Raw genomic sequence first — 19,413 nt, 5'->3', positions numbered from 1 at the left:
ATTCCCCAGCGCTACCCAATGGCAGGCATCAAAATACGAGGAGGCGGAACCCATAAATCTGATTTACCAATGGAAGCTTCAGATACTGAGATCACCTCGCCAGCGATTGGCTCAATGGCTCTCGGCCTGGAAGGCCTCCGCCTCTCTACTTCCTGCCGCCAGAGAGCCCGGATTCACTTCCGGCGTGCGTTCGCCTTCTTTTGCGCTCTCCTGTTAATGGCGGGCGGCGGCTGCTGAGCGGGACGCTGATAACCGCTGCCCGCACGGGGAAAGTCTCCCCTGACTCCCGCTTTCTGCTCCCCGCCATTTCCGGAGCTCGCCAGCATGTCTGTGGTTCCACCCAATCGTTCGCAGACGGGCTGGCCCCGGGGGGTCACCCAGTTTGGCAACAAGTACATCCAGCAGACCAAGCCCCTCACCCTGGAGCGCACCATCAACCTGTAAGTGCGGCGCGGCCTTGGCGGGCATCCCTGTCCTTGTGAGCGCTCCTAGTGACGTTTCTGCTTCCCGCGCGCCTTCAGTGGGTCGGCGGGCTGCACGCCTCCCCGCCACCCCGACGACCGCTCGGGGATGCCACTTTCCTCTCTTCCTCAGGCCCTTTCCTGGTCTTATAGCTCCTGGGGCTTAGAGTCCTACTTGGAAAAGTTTCGTTCATTTGAAAACAGAGCTTGTTCCCATTCCTCTGAATTCATTCATTCTGGTGAAATCGAGGTTTGCTTTGAACTAATTTTTTGTCACCTATCCGGAGGTAACCAGCTTCAAAACGTGGTTTTTATCTTTCCGATTCAGTGTTTATACTTTCACGTCACGTGTAGGGTATTTCTTTGTGTGTATTTACTGGAAACGAATGGTGTAACAGCATCCTTTTTGCAGTTTTCACTTTAACAGAGTAAGATTTCGGGACATGTCTGTATGCAAGGGTTTAAGGTGTTCCACCCCCTTTTAAGTGCTGTATAGTATTTCACCTTACGAATACACCAACTTTAATCTGACTGCTCAGGGATACCTGGACTACCCTGTGCATTCACATGTCTTGTCTAACTCAGCAGCAGCATCCCGGGCACCAGTAGGCCTCAGTTTGGGAGTATGGACGCTGTTATGGTGGTGGGGCTTTTAGATAGTGGACCGAACCAGGGTATTGCCTCAGAGAACCCATGGCGGGCTGTTTTATTTTCAACATACCTTTCTCTTTAAGCATATCATTGCATTTCAAGGTCACTGTCAAACATAATCTTGTGGTACAAGTAATTGGTATTTGGGATGTGTCTTGCTCAAGATATTGTCTGTCTGGTTTTTTTTTTTTGGTACCAGTGGAGCTTAACCACTGAGACACATCCCCACCCCTTTTTATGTCTTATTTAGAGACAGAGGCTAGCTAAGTTGCTGAGGCTGGCTTTGATCTTGGAGATCCTCTTGCCTCAGCCTCCCAAGCTACTGGAATTACAGGTGTGGTGTGTGTGTGTGTGTAAGGGTCAGTATACTTTTTTTGATTTTTAGAGTTTGATTTTGAGGCAGTGTGGTGCTGACCATAATGGAGGAAGTGGCCAGTTTATACTGGTCTGTGTTTAAAAAAAATGCAAGGATTTGCTCCTTTTTTTTTTTTTTGGTAAGACAGTCTAAGTGTTTTATATTCAAATAAAACAAGTGTCTTGAAATGGAAAAGATGTTTATTATTGTTTGGCAAAGCAGTTGCTGGTTTGGAAATTTGGATAATAAAAATATTAGGTTTATAAAACTTGGAATTAGTTGATAACTCATGTGTATAAATGTTAAAACCTTAGGTATTAATTACATTAACATGTAGTAGTGCTTTAATTTGATACTACTTTTTAAAAGTCCTCATATAAGATTCCTATGAAACGGAAAAGACGAATTCTTTTAAAAATGGATGAAAGCACAATTTCTGGATTATTTTCAGTCATGATGTGAACTAAGTCCCACTTGAGCTTTTGTTTGTTTTTGCATTGATTACTTGATTACTGGATCAGTTTGCAACAGGCCATTATGTAGAATTGATGCTGCGAACAAAATGTTTTGATTTTTGACCTTGTCTCAAAATAAAAAAAGGACTGGGGATGTAGCCCATTGGTAAAGCACCTCTGGGTTAAATCCTCAGTATATTTAAAAAAAAAAAAGTTATGTATTGGGGCTGTGGATGTAGCCCAATGGTAAAGCACCCCTGCGTTAAATCCTCAATATATTAAAAAAGTTATGAATCGATTTATAATACTTTTCATATAAATATGATATTTAGAAATAATTGTTGTGTTGTGAATGGCAATTCCCCTGGCTGAGTAATGATCTATTAAATTGAAAACAAGTCCCCTGTCCCCCAGAGTATTTTCATCTATGAAATACCGTGTGAATGCTTACTTTGTACCAGGCAGTGTGCCTAATACAGGATAAAGAGTGATAAGAAAGATGTAGCCAGCCCCTGCTTTATGATGCTTATAATAGAATAACATGTATGTATTTGGGCTGGCACTTTGATTTCACAGCTGAAAATTCAAACTTTTCATCTTGATAACATTTCCTTCTTGCTATGGGAGCTGGCTCTTTCAAAAGAGATGTGTTATCTTTCTAATTTAGGTTCTGAGAACTACATGTTATGTAAAGCATTTTAAAAATATTACCTGACACATAGTGCTGTGTGCTCCTGCTAACATTGACAATGTTAGATTTACCATTGGGTCTCCTGGGAAAAGTTCCTTATAATCTTTAATGCATCCTGGAAGGGATATTTTTTTTTTAATGTATTTTAAAGCTACTTTATTTTTGCCTAGAATTTGGCTTCTGTAATTAAAGTAACTTTTTTGTTTGGATAATTTTGATTTCCCTTTTCAAGAATGGCTGAGTGGCTAGACCCATTGGCACCTGCCTATAATCCTAGTTGCCCTAAAGGCCAAGGCAAGAGGATCACAAGTTTGAGGCCAACCTCACCAACTTGTCTCAAAATAATAAAAAGAGCTGGGCATGTGAAAAGTGCCCTGGGTTCAATTCCCTTAAAAAAAAAAAAAAAAAAAGAATGGATTGGGTATGTAGTATGTCAAGGGCTTTTGATAGAATGTGGCTAAGAAATTTTTATTGAAAGGCTTATATAATCAAGGTATTACAGGGTGGCTTGTGATAAAATACACACGTGTGGTTTTTAACTCTGTAAGGAAAAAATTGATCTTTACTAAATAAGATGATAGCTGTCTTCAACAATATAAACCATATTTTGAGTTCTTGATAAGGAAAAGTGTATTCAGATTAGATATGATGGGTAGAAGATTCAAATGAGAGGGAAAGAATGAGGATACTGAATAGAATAATTTGCAGAAGGCTAAGAAGGCCTCTTTGTAGGTTTAGAGAGGAAAGAACATAGGAAAGTTGATATGGAAAAGCTTTTGGTGCTAGAAAAATTTGATCATAATTGACTGCGAGAAATGAAAAATAATTAGAGAAATGCTTAGTATATAGGAAAAAGGGGGATTAGCTATTAGCACCTATAGTTAATAGAATTTATGACTAGAGTATTAGAGGAATCAGGTTGGTAATTATTGATATAGCAGCCATGGTTTAAAACCAAAGTATTACCAATATCTAGATAACCACCTCTCTAAGCATTTAAGGGCCTTATAGTAGCATTATCTATGCCTGAAAGTTCATTTATGGAATAGCCACTTGATCATAATGGTTTTCTGATTTCAAGACTTCAGAGAGCAATATTCTATTCTCTGCTATTTCATTTGTTAATTGTGTAACTTTAGACAAATCCTAAGTCTCTGAGCACAAAGATAACACTTTTGATTATGTTTTCTTTTGATGTAGTTGGTATCTGTTATGGCAAATTATGGTTATCAGTTCTCATACTAGATGTTTATTTTTGGATCACAGGTACCCTCTTACCAATTATACTTTTGGTACAAAAGAACCCCTCTATGAGAAGGACAGCTCTGTTGCAGCCAGATTTCAGCGCATGAGGGAAGAATTTGATAAAATTGGAATGAGAAGGACTGTAGAAGGGGTTCTGATTGTACATGAGCACCGGCTACCCCATGTGTTACTGCTACAGCTGGGAACAACTTTCTTCAAATTGTAAGTGGTGTTGGAATTAACAGCAAGACAACTTTTAATAGGTTGGCTGGCTTATGTAACAGTTTTAGTCCCTAGTCATTTATTCATTTCAACAAACACTGTTCAGTAGAGTCTTTTGAAAGGAAAAAAAGTGTGTTTTCTCCAGGACAGTGCTCATTTATTTTTCAAAGCAGAAATCTGCACATTTCTATTATTATTGATGTTAATGATTGAGCTTGGAAGAAACCCCATGGAACAGATTAGTTCAAGCTCAGTTTCTAGATGTCAGCATAGTATTACTAAGAGCAATTGATGTTTATTTCTTTCTTAGAATGGTGTTTTCTAGTCTCATTTTAATATAGTTCAATCATTTGACCTCATAAATCTTTTAATATTTACTTGGCCCACAGCTTTTTGATTAATTATACCAAAAAAGAAAGTTCTCAGAAACTTAGATTGAAATTCTTGAAAAATGTCCAGACCTAAACAATGTGGTCTATGCTTTCTGGGCATTTCTAGACTCCATTATTATGGGATAGATTTCAGAGAGAATATTGGGATGAATTGGTGTCCAGTAGTTACCTTTATGTTTATACTGGGTTATATATTTTTTCTGTTTAAAACCAGCACAATATACTGTTAGTCTGATGAATTAACATTATGAATTCAACTTTCCAGAATGTTCTTTCCCCTGCTTTTGACATTTGTTTGTTCTGAGTGCCTTATATGACATTGAGAGAAATAATTACTATTGTATTTTTGTTGTTATCCCCAAATTGTATTAAGTTGAAAGCTGAAATTCTTAACCTTTATACAGACCTGGTGGTGAACTTAACCCAGGAGAAGATGAAGTTGAAGGACTAAAACGCTTAATGACAGAGGTATTTTTCTGTTTAACCACTTTGACGGTTTAATTGCCCATCTGAATATCATCAACTTATATATAATTTTGTTTTTGTCTTGTGAAAGGGATAAATTTATTTTGAATATTTAGTTTTTAATAAATACAGCTTAAATCTCAGTGTTAGTATAATATTTATTTTCTGAAAGTTGAACTTATAAGTTTATCTAAACATTTTAAAAATTGAGATGTTGATGTAACAATAATGATAAATAAAAGCCCGCATTTCTTGAGTATTTACTATTCTGGACAGTGTTCTAGATGTTTTACATATAGTCACTCCTTTAATCATCACAGCAGCTCTGGGAAGTAGGTACTATTATTATTAATCCTATTTTACAGATACGGATACTGGGATATAGATAGTTTTGATATTTTACTGCTTCTGTGTAGTGGAGCTGGAGACATGAATGCTCATAGTTTTGTTCCAAAATAAGTCTCTAAAATTTGCCCAAATTGTACTACTTTTTTAAAAAAATCATTCTAATGTCTACCTCTTAATAGTTGGATTCAAATATGTAGATACTGAAAACTGTAGGTTGTTTTAATGATTGATTTTTTTTTCATATTTAAAATGCAGTCTTCCTCTAAATAATAAAATTAATCCATACCTTCTGCAAAACCCTTGATGCACAGAGAAGCAAAGGAGAACCAGAATTAAAATCACCTAAAGATAAACTTTAGGTATAAGTTCAACTTTCAGAAAATAAACATTATACTAACACTTGAGTTTAAGTTGTCATTATGAACTTATTTGGTTGGTTTTTCTAGTACTTGTTTCTTTTTAATATGATTTTTTTAAATTGTTTTTTTATTTGTTGATAGACCTTTATTTACTTATATGGGTGCTGAGAACCGAATCCAGTGCCTCACACATGCCAGGCAAGTGCGGTGCCGCTGAGCCCCAGCCCCAGCCCCTTTCTAGTACTTGTTAAAGTGCGTTATAACTCTTCATTTCCTGTGCTTGGATATACGTAGATTGAATCTACCTGCTTACCTATGCTTCTGAAAACCCCACCAAAGAGGCAGGAAAGGGATATCTTTAAAAACATATAAATCCAATAGGATTGAAGGAGTGCAAAAAGAAACAACGTAATTTTTGGAGGAGCTAGGAGGGGCAAATAATGATTGACTTAGCAGAAGCCTCAGTCCAGAAGGAGAGCAGAGTAGAATTTAACTGTGAAGAACACCAGAGTCTGAGGAATTAGAGGTGCCAGGTACATTTGAAGGTCGGTGCTTGAATGGGTTGAAAGCTAGATAAGTCTGTATAAGATTGATGTATTGTAGGGCTGGGGTTGTGGCTCTGTGGCAGAGAGCTTGCCTAGCATGTGTGAGACACTGTGTTTGAGTCTCAGCACCACATATAAATAATTAATAAATAAAATAAAGATCCATCGACAATTAAAAATATGAAATAAAAAGATGTATTTATATAGCTAGATTGTCTTCTCCTACTCTGTACAATTAGGCAGAGTGGCTGGGGATTGATTCTACAGAGAAAGCAATGGAATCAGAGAATGAAACCTTCAATGAAAGGTTTAGGGGACGGGGAGAAGTAAGTGAAAGTTTCCATCCTGAATAATGTCTCCAACTCTGAAGCGAGCTCAGAGCATCTAGTGATAGATGGAGCAGAACTATATAAAAAAATTTCCGGCCAGCTGACGGAATGTTAACAATTAGGCTTACATACCCAGGCAGAAGGCTGAAGATTTTGTTTCTGGAGAGAGGGACCAGTCTAAGGAAAACTCCCAAGTGATGCTATTTGGGAGTCTTCCGGAAGAAATAGCATAGCCCTGCCATTCATTCACCCAGAGATGTTAATTAAACCTCTTATGCTTTATTCTTAATTGTGAGCAGATAACAAGTATATTAGACTTGTGGGAAAGGCTTTTTAATAAGAGAGGTCAAAAGAAGCAAAAGGGGGCTGGATGTTGCTCATTGGTAGAGTGCTTGCCTGGCATGACTCCATCTCTAGTATTACAAAAGTACATGTGTACATAGATACATTTTTAAAAAAACGGAATTCAAGAGAAGTGGAAAATTCAGTGACAAAACTGTGATTAATTTTCTTGGTACAATAAGAGAAGATATTGTGGGTCTGGGGTTGTGGCTCAGTGGTAGAGCACTTGCCTTGAACGTGTGAGGCACTGGGTTCGATCCTCAGCACCACATAGAAATAAATAAATAAATAAAGGCATTTAAAAAAAAGGGAAGATATTGTATCTATGAGACAAAGCGTCCTTTAAAAAAGATTTTAACCAACCCAAAATAAAACCTCATGAATATTTTTTAAAATGTTAGGGCAAAAAACTCAGTGGTGGGTTAAAAGGTAGTTCATACTATCAGAAAATAAAATGAAAAGGTAAAAAGAATGTAGATTAGGAAAAAACAAAATTAGTGTTCATTTTTAAAATGACCAATATAAACTATAGGTAAATAGAACTGAGGAATAAGAATTAGCAAAACATAATTTGAGACAATTTCCCAAGCCCAAAGGACATCTGAAAAGACCTCCTGGTCTGCCCTCTATAAAGAGTATTTAAAAATCCACCCAAAGGTACATCATTATGAAAATTTAGACCAATGATGATAGAAGGTACTCAAAGCTTCCAAAGAGGAGAGGAGTGGCTAGGCAGCCATACACGTTAATACAAGCATCAAAATCAGAAATGGCATCAGACTGCCAACAAAGAATACTGGAAGCTAAAAGATACTAGAGCATGCTCCTGTAATTCTGAGAGAATGTGATTTCCATCCTAGCATTTCCTGTCTAAAGTCTTACAAGTCAAGGGTACGGGTAAAATAGTTATTTCCAGACATGAAGAGATTCAGAAACTGGTATTATTCCTTGTACCTTTGCTTAGGAAACATCAGAGGGTTTTCACTACCACAATGAAGAAGTAAACTAAGACTGAAGATATAGGATCAGAATATTAGAGAGCATCAAACTGTAGGTGAAAGGTCAAGGGAAGCCCTAGGACTCTAGCTGTGCGAAGCAGGGCTGAGTGCATCTAGTGTAGATTGGAGCATAACATCTCTTTGAAAAAGTGAAATTGATAGAGTAATTTGATGCTTAAATTGAGAAGAAATTTAAATTATTATGTGGGAATAAATATAGTGATAGTAAATGAAATCAAACATTTATCAACTCTAAAGAAAAAAAAATAGTTCTAAAAATAAGGAAATGTAATTGTCGTTTACTAGTCACTATTGTGACTGATCTACCCAAGTATATTAATTTGTTGATAATGAGAGAATGTAGGGAGAAAAAGTATGAGTGGGTGATATGGTTTTAATATCTAAATTCTCTTGTGTAATAGAGGGAGATAATAGGGTTCTCTAGGTTTTTAAAATTGAAAAGTAAGCCTGGTGTGTTGGCACATTCCTGTAATCCCAGCTGCTCAAAGAGGCTGAGGCAGGAAGATCTCAAGTTCAAAGCTAGTCTCAGCAACTTAGGCCCTAAGCAACTTAGTGAGACTATTTCAAAATAAAAAAGCCTGGGGATGTAGCTCATAGGTTAAATGCCCCTGGGTTCAATCTCTGGTTATCCCCCCCAGCAATAAAATAAAAGTAATCAAGAAATGGTCATAAAAGAATGTGTTTAAAAATGTAACTTTACGTTGGATAAATCTCAACCAGGTGATAAAGGTTGGTATTAGTGGTAAGTGGTACCCTTGATGTGATGCTGTAAGAGTGGCACTTTGCCACTGTGGTCCTCCTCCCAAAGATTCATTATCTCAGTCTAATTGAGAGACTTTCTACAGAAGCTGACCAGTAGACTTCAGAACTGTCAAGATCATCAAAAACAAGGAAAGTCTGAGAATCTGGCATAGTCCATAGAAGCCCCAGGAGAAATGATGACCAAATATATTGTGATATCCTAAATGGGATCTTAGGACTTGGAAAGGACATTAGGTGAAAAACTAAGGATTTCTGAGTAAACTATGGATTTCAATTGGTAATTATGTATTGGTATTGGTTCATTAGTTACAAAAGGAGAAACCAGGTGTAGGGAACATGGAAAGTCTTTGAACTATCTTTATGAGTTTTCTGGTCGTCTAAAACAGTATGTTTAAAAATAGAGGCAACAGAGGAATAAACAGCTGAGTTGAATGTTGCAGCCAGTGGGAACAGGTGAAGCGGAACAGATAACTTTCCTTTCTTACTATATGAACCTTGTAGAACCATTTTTGAACAATGAAAATGTATAGATTATAATTTTGATCAAGTTAACTAAGTTTAATGTTACACAGAATAATAAAAACGAAGATGTGTATTTTGAAAATATTTCTAACTTGGTTAGGTAGAGGATTTATAGAAGCTCTAGTTGATTCTAGAGAAACTGTTGTATTGCTGGTTGATGTAATTGACTGATGACCTTGGGTTTTCTGTGTATACCCAGAGCACAGTAACAGATTTGTTGGCCCTATATAGCATTATGTTCATAGTAGAATGCTAATTTTGAACCAACAGTGTCTATCTTGGGCAGAATGACATAGATAATAAACAAGGAATTATAGAGAGGAAGTATATAAGGAAGGTACATTAACTAGCTGTATATCTCTACTAGGAGTGCTGCCAGAAATAGTTTCTTCATCAAAGAAGGGTGTTCATGAGTAAGTATATTTAGTTTACTAGCTATGTCATTTCTTTTGACAGATACTGGGTCGTCAAGATGGGGTCCTGCAAGACTGGGTCATTGATGACTGCATTGGTAACTGGTGGAGACCAAATTTTGAACCTCCTCAGGTCAGTGTTCAGTTATCTTTGCTGGGCATTTGGAGAAACAAAAAGATGATTAAATTCTAGACATTTAAAAAATGATCAAAGTACTGTTTGACTTTGAATTTTCTTTTCTCCCCTCCTTCATTTAGTTAACAAATGACAATGCCACATATTCATTTCTTTCAAAGGAAAAATTTAAAAATATACAAAAGTAGAGAGACTAGTAATAAATGAATCCTGTTACTGTCATCCACCAACTCATGGTCATACATGTTTTTATCTGCTTAGATTTTTGTGAGGCGAATCCTAGATATCATTTCACTTGTAAATACTTCAGTTTGAATCATAAAAGATAAGGACCTTTTAAACCATGATGCTACCATTATTGTACTAAAAAATGAGAAATAGTTCATAATATCATATATAGTCACTGTTTTTACTGTCTTGATTATTTCTATTTTATATTTGTTTCAATTAGCATAGTTTTTTTTTTAACTCCTACAGATTGTCTCTTTCTTTTTGTAATTTATTAATGATGAAAACAGGCTATTTAAAGTCTTAGTGTTTCCTTTGCTGATTTGCATCCCCCTTTTTTCATTGGACACTTATTTCTTTCTCCTGTATGTCCTATAAATTGATAGTTTGATCAAAAGATTGAATTCAGTCTTTATGGGGAGAAGAGGGAGTAACAAGGCTTATCATTGATGATATATTTATATGTCTATTCCTGTGTAACAGATTATAGGTTGAGCATTTCTAAAATCAAGCATTTAAGTCCAGAGTGCTGTGGTTGACATGACACTCAAAAAGTTTTTGGTTTTAGAATTTTTGATTTTTTAATTAGGGATATTCAACTGGTTAAGTCTTTACCAGTATTCCAAAAATCTGAAAAAAATTCCAAAATCTGAAGTGCTTTGGTTCTAAGCATTTCTGATAAGGTATAATCAACCTATATACCTCAAAACTTAGTGGCCTAAATAACAGAAATGTGTTATCTTAGTTTCCCAGGGTTAGGCATCTGGAAACTACCTTGCAGGGTAGTTCAGCTTAGGGTCTCATGAAGTTAAATTGGCAACTGGGACTGCATCGCTGGGATAGTCTCTGATCCCAAGCTCACGTGTAAACCCTCAGTTCCTTCTGGGCTGTTGGACTAAAGGCTTCAGTTTTTGCTGGCTGTTGACACAAGGCCTCCCTCAATTACTTGTCATAAGAACGTCTCCAAAGGATAACTTTCAGTAATGCAACTGGCTTCCTCAATTGGCTTGTAATTGAAGAGATGGTGGGTGACAGTGAAAGTGACCACAGGGGAAGCTACAGTTTCTTATACCTCATCTAAGCAGTGGAATACCATTGATGCTGATGTACGTTATTGACCACCTTCTAGTGCATTGGGAGAACACTCCACAAAGGTGTGAATGCAAGGAGACAGGAATCATTGGGTGTCATCTAGAGGCTGGCATCCCCATCTGGTATTTAGAATATCTGGTTGTTTCGTTTTTATAATATTAACTAATTGATGAGAATTTCCTGGATCTGTGAATTCATTAGGTTTGTAACACTTATGTAAAGATAAATTGTTGCTTATTTATAAAGAGGTGTATAATGTGTATAAGAAAAAATATTCTTTTTTTCTTTTACTTACCAGTTTTCAGAAGAATGAGTTCATTATTTAGCATCCTGCAGACACTTGACTTTCTTCAAAATAAGACATAGACTTTGGTGCAGATAGTTCTGGGAAGTGATTACAGGAAACAGAAGAGTATAGGGAGAGAGGGAGAGGAGAGTAGCAGCTGCAGAATTTTTTTTTTTTTTTTAAAAAGGAGGAGGAGGAACATTATTGTTGATCTAATTACAACTGAGGGCAACTAAATGAATCCAGCTAAGGACTATCAGCAGCCATGTGGACTGTACTTCAGAATTGCCCATCAGAAAGACAGAGAGCAGACTCTTTCTCTTTCCCTGCCGCTGCTGAGTCCCACAGAGGCTCAGGTACATTCAAGATTGGCTTTACCCATTTGGTATAAAGCGGCTGGAGGTATGAAGACTGTCCTCATTCATGAAGGCCTTACACATGGAATATGCAAAGCTGCTGGAACCTTAGATAAGAGACAAGCCCAGGGGCTGGGTTGTGGCTCAGTGGTAGAGTGCTTGCCTAGCACGTGCACCACATAAAATAAATGAATAAAATAAAGCTTAAAAAAAAAAAGGAGAGACAAGCCCATCTTTGTGTGCTTGCATCCGACTGTAATGAGTCCATGTGTGTCAAGTTCGAGGAGGCCCTTTGTGCTAAGCACAATATCAGCCTAATTAAGATAGATGACAGCAAGAAACTGGGAGAATAGGTAGGCTTCTGTCAAATTGATTGAAAGGGCAAATCTCTTAAAGTGGTTAACAGTTTTATAGTGCTTAAGGACTATGGCAAAGAATCTCAGGTCAAGGATGTCATCAAAGAGTACTTCAAATGCAAGAAATAAGCAAATAAAAAAATGTGGTTTGTGCACACACATACACACACACAGAAAAGAAGAAAGAAGGCCAGAGACCCCTCTCGCATCGTGTGAGAGTTACATTAACTCCCTTGCACTTTCATGTTGGGTCTGAGCATGAGTTGAGAGATGTTTCAGGGTTTGGAAAAGCTTAGATTCTGAAAAACAGGGAGCGGAACAATAGCAGAAAGCAGGGAAATTTCTGACACTTCCAAACACAGCTGCCCTGAAATCTGAGGGAGAATGTGGTTCTGTCATATTGGGCATAAAAATCACGTTTTAGGGGCTGGGGCTGCGGCTCAGTGGTGCAGTGCTTGCTTAGCATATGTGAAGCACTGGTTCAATTCTCTGCATCACATAAAAAAATAAAGATATTGTGTCCAGCTACAACTACAATATATTTTAAAAAGTATGTTTCAGTAACCTTTTGAAGTGTCAGTATGACCTCAGGAATTTAAATATATTTGATTTATTTTAATCTATTGTAGTGATTGATAATGTTATTGATGCTTAGATTTTCCTACTTTGGCTAGTGAAGGAACATCTTAAAGTTGGATCCTGCATTCTTTTGGCCAGTCAAAGGCCCTGTGGCTTGATATCTTCTTTGCATGACAGGATATTCTAGGTCAAGCAATCCACAAAATATTTGCCAAATGAAAGATGATTCTGTGCTCTCTCATTTGACTGTCTTGCATAGCAGAGGGAAAGGAGGACACAGGGCTTGGAAGTGCTAGTGCACATTGCCTAAGAATTGCTGAGAACACATCTGTGTCCCGGCTTTAATTCCATATAGGAAAAAAAAATTGCTTTTTGTTCAAAAAGACACAGAGCAAACAAATCCCATCATTACGTACAGCTATAATGCACCAATAAAAAAATGTGGAAAGAAAAAAATAATCAGAGCAATTATTCTTAACTGGTTTTGGTTTTTTGAACATTATCTGACCTAATTGGAAATTGCTTTACAGTCTACTTTCTGAATACTCTCATCCATCTCCCCTGCCATGGTCCTAGAATGCTTCCCTTTGCTGAAGTCCTGGCAGTATCAGGTACAAAAGGATTGTATGGTTATTTAGTAAACCTAGAATTTTAGGTAGGCCCCAGTGGGAAGAAGTTACGAAATTATAAGCTCCCTGCTCCCTACAGTCTTTTCAGATAAGAGTGTAATTGCCTTAGACATTAAGTCCAGGACTGTAGAAGACAGGCTTAAAAAAAAAAAAAAAAAAAAGGAACTGTTGCTTCAAGTGGAAGAAAATTAGGGTAATGGCACTCACTTTGGTTTGGTCACAGTTTGGGAGCTTTTGTTATATGGGAGCCACAAGTTTTATTTTTAATGTGCTATTTAAGTCACTTCTCAAATCTTTGCTGCTAGTGTGTTTGTTTCTCTGCTGCTAATGTGTCTAAGGGACCTCCAAAGCCTTGGACATCACCTCAAACCATTTTCTTTAGGAATGGCTGTGATGTATAATGAAGCTAGCCCAAATTCTGGTTAGGAGCCAGTGAGTAACACGATGAAAAGCGACATAGACTTTTATAATTAGATAAAGAGTCGAACAGATGCTGTTGAATTTTGGCTTCACTACTTAGCAGAGTCATCTTGGGAAAGGTTCTTGGTCTCTTTTAGTAGAAGTTATAAAATGTAGATGATGATAATACCTCCTTTTGGCAGCATCTACTTTTTCTACCTTCCCTTTATGTCTATTTTGAGCACTTTTTAATTCTCTTGCCCTCAAATAAAACTCCAGAAGCAAAATAGATTTCTGAATGTATTGTGGGGACATATAGCAGAAATTTTGTTAAGTATACATGGTAGGGTTGGGGGAAAAATCCCTTAGGTTTTTTTTGTTGTTGTTGTTTAAAATTTTGGTGGATTGAACTCAGGCCTTCACATATGCTGGTCAGGCAATCTACCACTCAGTTATGCCCCTAGCCCTAAAACTGTTCATTCTTACCTAGTAGTTTCTTTCTCTAATTCTTTTTACCCCTTTAAATTGTCTAAAATATTTTCTCCATTTTACCAAGCAATTATACTTTGTCCAACTGGCAGAACTCCGATTACTTGGCTTGTCTAGTGTGTGCTGTGTATGTGTAGTTGGGAGGGTTGTTGAGGGAAGAAGGAACACAAAGCATCTTGTCAAATACCTCACAGGCTATATTTAAACTTTTAACATAGTAAACATGTTCCACATAGGATTCTAGAGCATTTTACCTTGTAATGATATTTTAAAACAGTAATGACACTAAAGTCAAACTTCATCATGTTGTAAATTTCTTAGGGCCATAAATTATGTGACTTCATATTTAGTTGTCTTGAATTTTATATTTTATATTCATATAAAATAACAAGTACTTATAACTACTTGTTATTTTATATGAATGAAAATACTTATTTATTAGTATACCTTTTAGGTAATCTGTCCTGGTAATTGGAAAACTAGAAAATAATATTCTACCATCAGTTTACAGTGTATTGGGGAATAAACATATAAAGAAATAAACGCATGTGATGGAGTACATGTTAAATTAAAATTGTGTTTAGAATATAAAGAACTTGGTCTGAGAAGGGTTCATAGTTGGCCTTAGCGTCTGAAATGTGAGATATTGATAATTAAAGGTGGGGAGGTAGAAAGAATTGTTGGTTTTGAAAACTACAAATTACTCTCATTTGTTATTTTAGTATCCATATATTCCTGCACACATTACAAAACCTAAGGAACATAAGAAGTTGTTTCTGGTTCAACTTCAAGAGAAAGGTAAGTTTTTTTTGGTGGGGGGGTGGGGGTAATAGGGATTAAACTCTGGTACTTGACCACTGAGCCATATCCCCAGCCCTATATTTAGAGACAGGCTCTCACTGAGTTGCTTGTGCCTTGCTTTTGCTGAGGCTGGCTTTGAGCTCATGATTCTTGTGTCTCAGCCTCCCAGGTCACTGGGATTACAGTTGTGCACCACAGTTATTTTGGTTTTTGAAGGTAGATCTAAACACTTGTAGAATGTTTTCAAGGATATTTCTATTTGTGTTTTTTCCAGGTTACTAAGAGTTTTTTTGTTTATTTTTAATTGTAAAACCAAAAACGTGGCATGTTCATGCAGAATTACTTTAGTTTCTCTTAGTTGTGCCAGTCATGGTATTGAGGGAAAAGTAAATTTAGAACCTAACATACCAGATTATAGTAGTATTTTTCATTTTTTGCCAGAGGTAGGAGGGAGTCTAGGGATTTAACCCAGGGACAATTTACTACTGAGCCACATCCTCACCCCCTCCCCCCTTGTTTTTTTAATCTTTAGTTGTAGATAGACGTAGTACCTTTTTATTTGTTTATTTTTATGTGGTGCCGGGGATCAAACTCCACCACGGAGCCACAATCCCAGCCCATCCTTAGCCCTTTTTATTTTTGATTTTGGGATGTGGTCTCACTAAGTTGCTTAGGGCCTTGCTGAATTGCTGAACTGGCCTTGAACTTGCTATCTCAGCCACCTGAGCCTCTGGGATTATAGGCAAGCATCACTATGCCTTGCAGATGATGGTATTTTAATACTTTTTCAGCTCTTGGTATTGGTTTTCATATTGTGAAAAACTAGTGAAACCTTAAAGAGAGTCTTGGCCTGTTATGTGATTTAACAAGAAATGATTCCATTTTTTACAATGGTTTTATAATGGGATTCAAAATGAATTATAACCCCAAGGCTATTTTCTCCTTTCTCCTGGAGCAGTACTTATAATCAAGTTGTACATGTTGTTAATACCTTGGATCTCTTAAGAGAATCGGTTAGTTTCAAATGTGTGACTGATCTCTAGCATAGAAGACACAACCAAAATATATTGATGAGAATTATCTTTTTTCTTAGACGTGTTTTTCAGATTTAAAATTGTGTATTAATTTGAAATAAAATAGAATCAGTGACTATATGAGAAGTTACAGAAAACGAATCCTGTTTTGTTTATTTTAGCATTGTTTGCAGTCCCTAAAAATTACAAGCTGGTAGCTGCACCACTGTTTGAATTGTATGACAATGCACCAGGATATGGACCCATCATTTCTAGTCTCCCTCAGCTGTTGAGCAGGTATGGAAAGTTGCACATTTTCTCATCCATTTAAATTGTCGAATTTAAAATATTCAGAGCCACTTGAGAAGGGGCAGTTCACAAAATCTGGTATTTAAGGAAACTAAAACTGTAGGTTGACTCTTGGGGTCAAGTGTAAACCAATTGGCATGATGTTCTGACATTTATGTAACTGCTTCCTGAGATCTGATATTCTCTATAGTTAAGCTTGAGTTCTTCATTCAAAAAGGTAGTGGTGAAATAGTCAACAGTGTATAAGGGAGTCTATGTAAAACTGTGGAAATTGAATCTCTTGGTGTAATATATTCTCTTTCCTTTTTGGAATTTACTATATTTGGCTTAAATTAGGGCATATGAGATTAATTTCCAAATTTTTACATGAAGTTTAAATTTTTAGGCAGATAAATTGATGAGAAATGGATTTTTTAAAAGTTGTATTGGTTAAAGTTTTTAGAACTAACCACAGATAAGAATTGTATAATACCATGGTGATTATGGATGTAGAGTCTATGTCAGTGTTTATATTTGAATTATACTTTCAGTAGTGATAATGTGACCTTGGACAAACTTTTATACCCATTTGTGTGTTTCTTCATCTGTATATGAGAAAAAAGTGGAACAACACGTAAAATGTTTAGAACAGTGCTAGGTTCCAGGTAAGTACTAAATAAATGCTAGTTTAAAAACTACTTCAGTAGTGATTTTAGCCCTGTATGAAAGCTTGTTAAATATGAAATCAGCCTTCTTAGTCACTAATCAAACTTGGTCTTTTGTTCTTCCACTTTGGTCTCTTGATGAGTTATAAGTTGAAGTATGGTATATGAAAAAAAAAATTGATGGGCGTGGTGGTGCACAGTGGTTTGGGAAGTTGAGACAGGAGGATCGCGAGTTCAAAGCCAATCTCAGCAAAAATCGAGCCGCTAAACAACTCAGTGAGACCCTGTCTCTAAATAAAGTACAAAAAATAGGGCTTGGGATGGGGCTCTATGGTTGAATACCCCTGAGTTCAATCCCCAGTACTCAAAAATGAAAAGAAAAAAAAAAAAAAAGTGTTCATTTAAACTCCTACCTGTCGGGTATAGAACTGTGCTGAGTGATCAGAATACAAGGACATGTAAAAACTTTTCCTGCCTTCAAGGAACTTGATAATTGACAATTAATCAAATATATAGTCTTTAATTTTTTTTTCAATATAAGTATCCAGCAACACTTATCTAATGTAGAAGGTAATGATTGGTGAGATACAAAATGGTAATCATGTCAAGGGAGGGTAGAAACATCCTGATTGGTTCCCTTATCATCTACAGTGGAAACTATGTAACAAATACTGTTTTTAATCAAGGTATTGTTCTTTTTAAAATTCAGGTTCAATTTTATATACAACTGAATACCTGCAGCAGAGGAGAAGTAAAAGAAGCCGTCTCTGTGAGCACAGCTATACACAGTGTAGAAGAATAAACGTCTTAGTAAAGTTTTTTTGGTTTTTATCCCTTTCCCAATCCCTAAATTGCTGCCTACTTTCTATTGTTTGAATAGTAAAGTTAATATGAGGAACTAGAGAGTGGTGTAAACAAATATGATAATGTTTATTTACTTTTGGTTCTACTCATAATTTTTTGTACAACATTAAAGAAAGCAAACTTCTTTCTATTTGTATTCTTTTTTTAATTTCTCATTAAACTTTGAAAAGCTCAAAAGTTGAGGATTGTTCTTTCCCTCCTTTAGGCTGGTGAATGTTAAAACAGTGGCAGTTTAGGTTAGTTGAGTTTGTGGGACCCTTGCTTCAGTACCATTTTGGGGCACATAATCCAAACCCATTACTGATATTTGTGATGAGGATCTTTCATTACTTTTGGGAGCTAATTTGTCTGATTGAGTCCAAGGTGCAATTCCTGTACCACACTCTTGTGAATTCTCTTGCTGAGAACTCCCGGGATATTAACTTACCAGTATGTTTTACAGCCATCTAGGCCTTAGTAACAACAGATATTAAACATATGGGAAATCATTAAAATATGCTGGGTTAGCAAAGTCATGGGAATTGGTACAAAAAAGAGACCCTTCTAGATAGAGCTCATGTAGTGTTGTTTTTTTTATACAGTGGGGTTAATAATTATTTGTGGTATTATGAAATTGTTTTTTAATTATCCTTAGAGCCATGGTAATACTATTAGGTTATAAAGTCTCAGCTTGCAGAGTTATCTCAACTAACTTGAGTTTATATCCATAGAGACGGAAACCTTGTTTTAGCAAGTGACAAAAGCCTTTAAAAATTTTTTTGGAATAATCAAAACCAACTGAACTCTGGGTGCAGGGTAGAAGACAGATTTTGTCAGCATAAGAGAAAAGTACCAAATTTTTAAAAACTTATATGAACACCATCCAGTTAGGTTCAATGGGACTCTGCTGGTTGCACCATTAATTTATGGTCAAAAGTATATTGTTTTTGTGTCATTATAGACTTGTTGACTATAGGATTAATGTGAAAGAAATCTTGCGAGGTATAGCTTGCAAGTTTGGTAAGTTTTTGATAGGTAGAGATGAACTTTCGATTAGTTCATATATTTTTATGGTACTGATCACAGGGTTGGTATTCTGAATATGGAGTGGTCAAAGATACATCATGCTCTTCCCTATTCAGACCTGATCGGCCCAAGAGTGGCTGAGGAATTGTAAACATTCACATTTATTTAGTTGGAGTCATGTCAGATCTTCACACGGTTGTGAAGTAGTGACTGTACCTGTGCTCATTCTTTGTAATAGGTGAGTACCAATCTTCCTGACCAAAAGTGAAGAGTTTTGTCCTTTGAAAAAGTCACTAGTCCTTTAAATAGTCCTCTTCCCTCAAGGGCTAACAGTCTTGTCCCTCTGATTTACATTAGCATATTTCTAATGTTTAGTTTTACTGGTTAGAGTCTTTAGTTGATCCTTCAGGTTGGGGAATATAGAGATGCAGATGGGTTGATCCAGTTCACTTCTCATGACTGCTTTGGCATCTAAGTGAAAAGATAACATTTCAGATGTGAGCTCTTGCAATTCTGGGAGGGTGGTGATTTAAACATGCTGTCTAAAGAGTGTTTGAGTTGAAGTCATCTGATTCAAGGCCAGTTATTGCCCTTTGTAACTCACACTTTGACCTAGAAAATCTTGGTCACTTGTACAAGTTCTACGGTCAG

At 36.6% G+C, this 19,413-nt stretch overlaps 1 protein-coding gene across 1 annotated transcript; it reads left to right on the top strand.

Annotated features, from left to right (window-relative positions):
• Positions 1-185: 185 nt before the first annotated feature.
• Nudt21 (nudix hydrolase 21) lies at positions 186-17,934 on the top strand. Its single transcript, XM_027939119.2, has 7 exons — positions 186-440; positions 3,880-4,080; positions 4,877-4,940; positions 9,620-9,709; positions 14,849-14,924; positions 16,123-16,237; positions 17,603-17,934. The coding sequence occupies exons 1-7, from the start codon at positions 325-327 to the stop codon at positions 17,622-17,624; spliced, it is 684 nt and encodes a 227-aa protein (XP_027794920.1). The 5' UTR covers positions 186-324; the 3' UTR covers positions 17,625-17,934.
• The last annotated feature ends 1,479 nt before the right edge of the window (positions 17,935-19,413 follow it).

The sequence above is a fragment of the Marmota flaviventris genome, chromosome 18 (assembly GCF_047511675.1).
Source record: "Marmota flaviventris isolate mMarFla1 chromosome 18, mMarFla1.hap1, whole genome shotgun sequence".
In the NCBI taxonomy this organism is placed as follows: Eukaryota; Metazoa; Chordata; class Mammalia; order Rodentia; family Sciuridae; genus Marmota; species Marmota flaviventris.
This window is presented reverse-complemented; position numbering and strand designations above follow the sequence as displayed.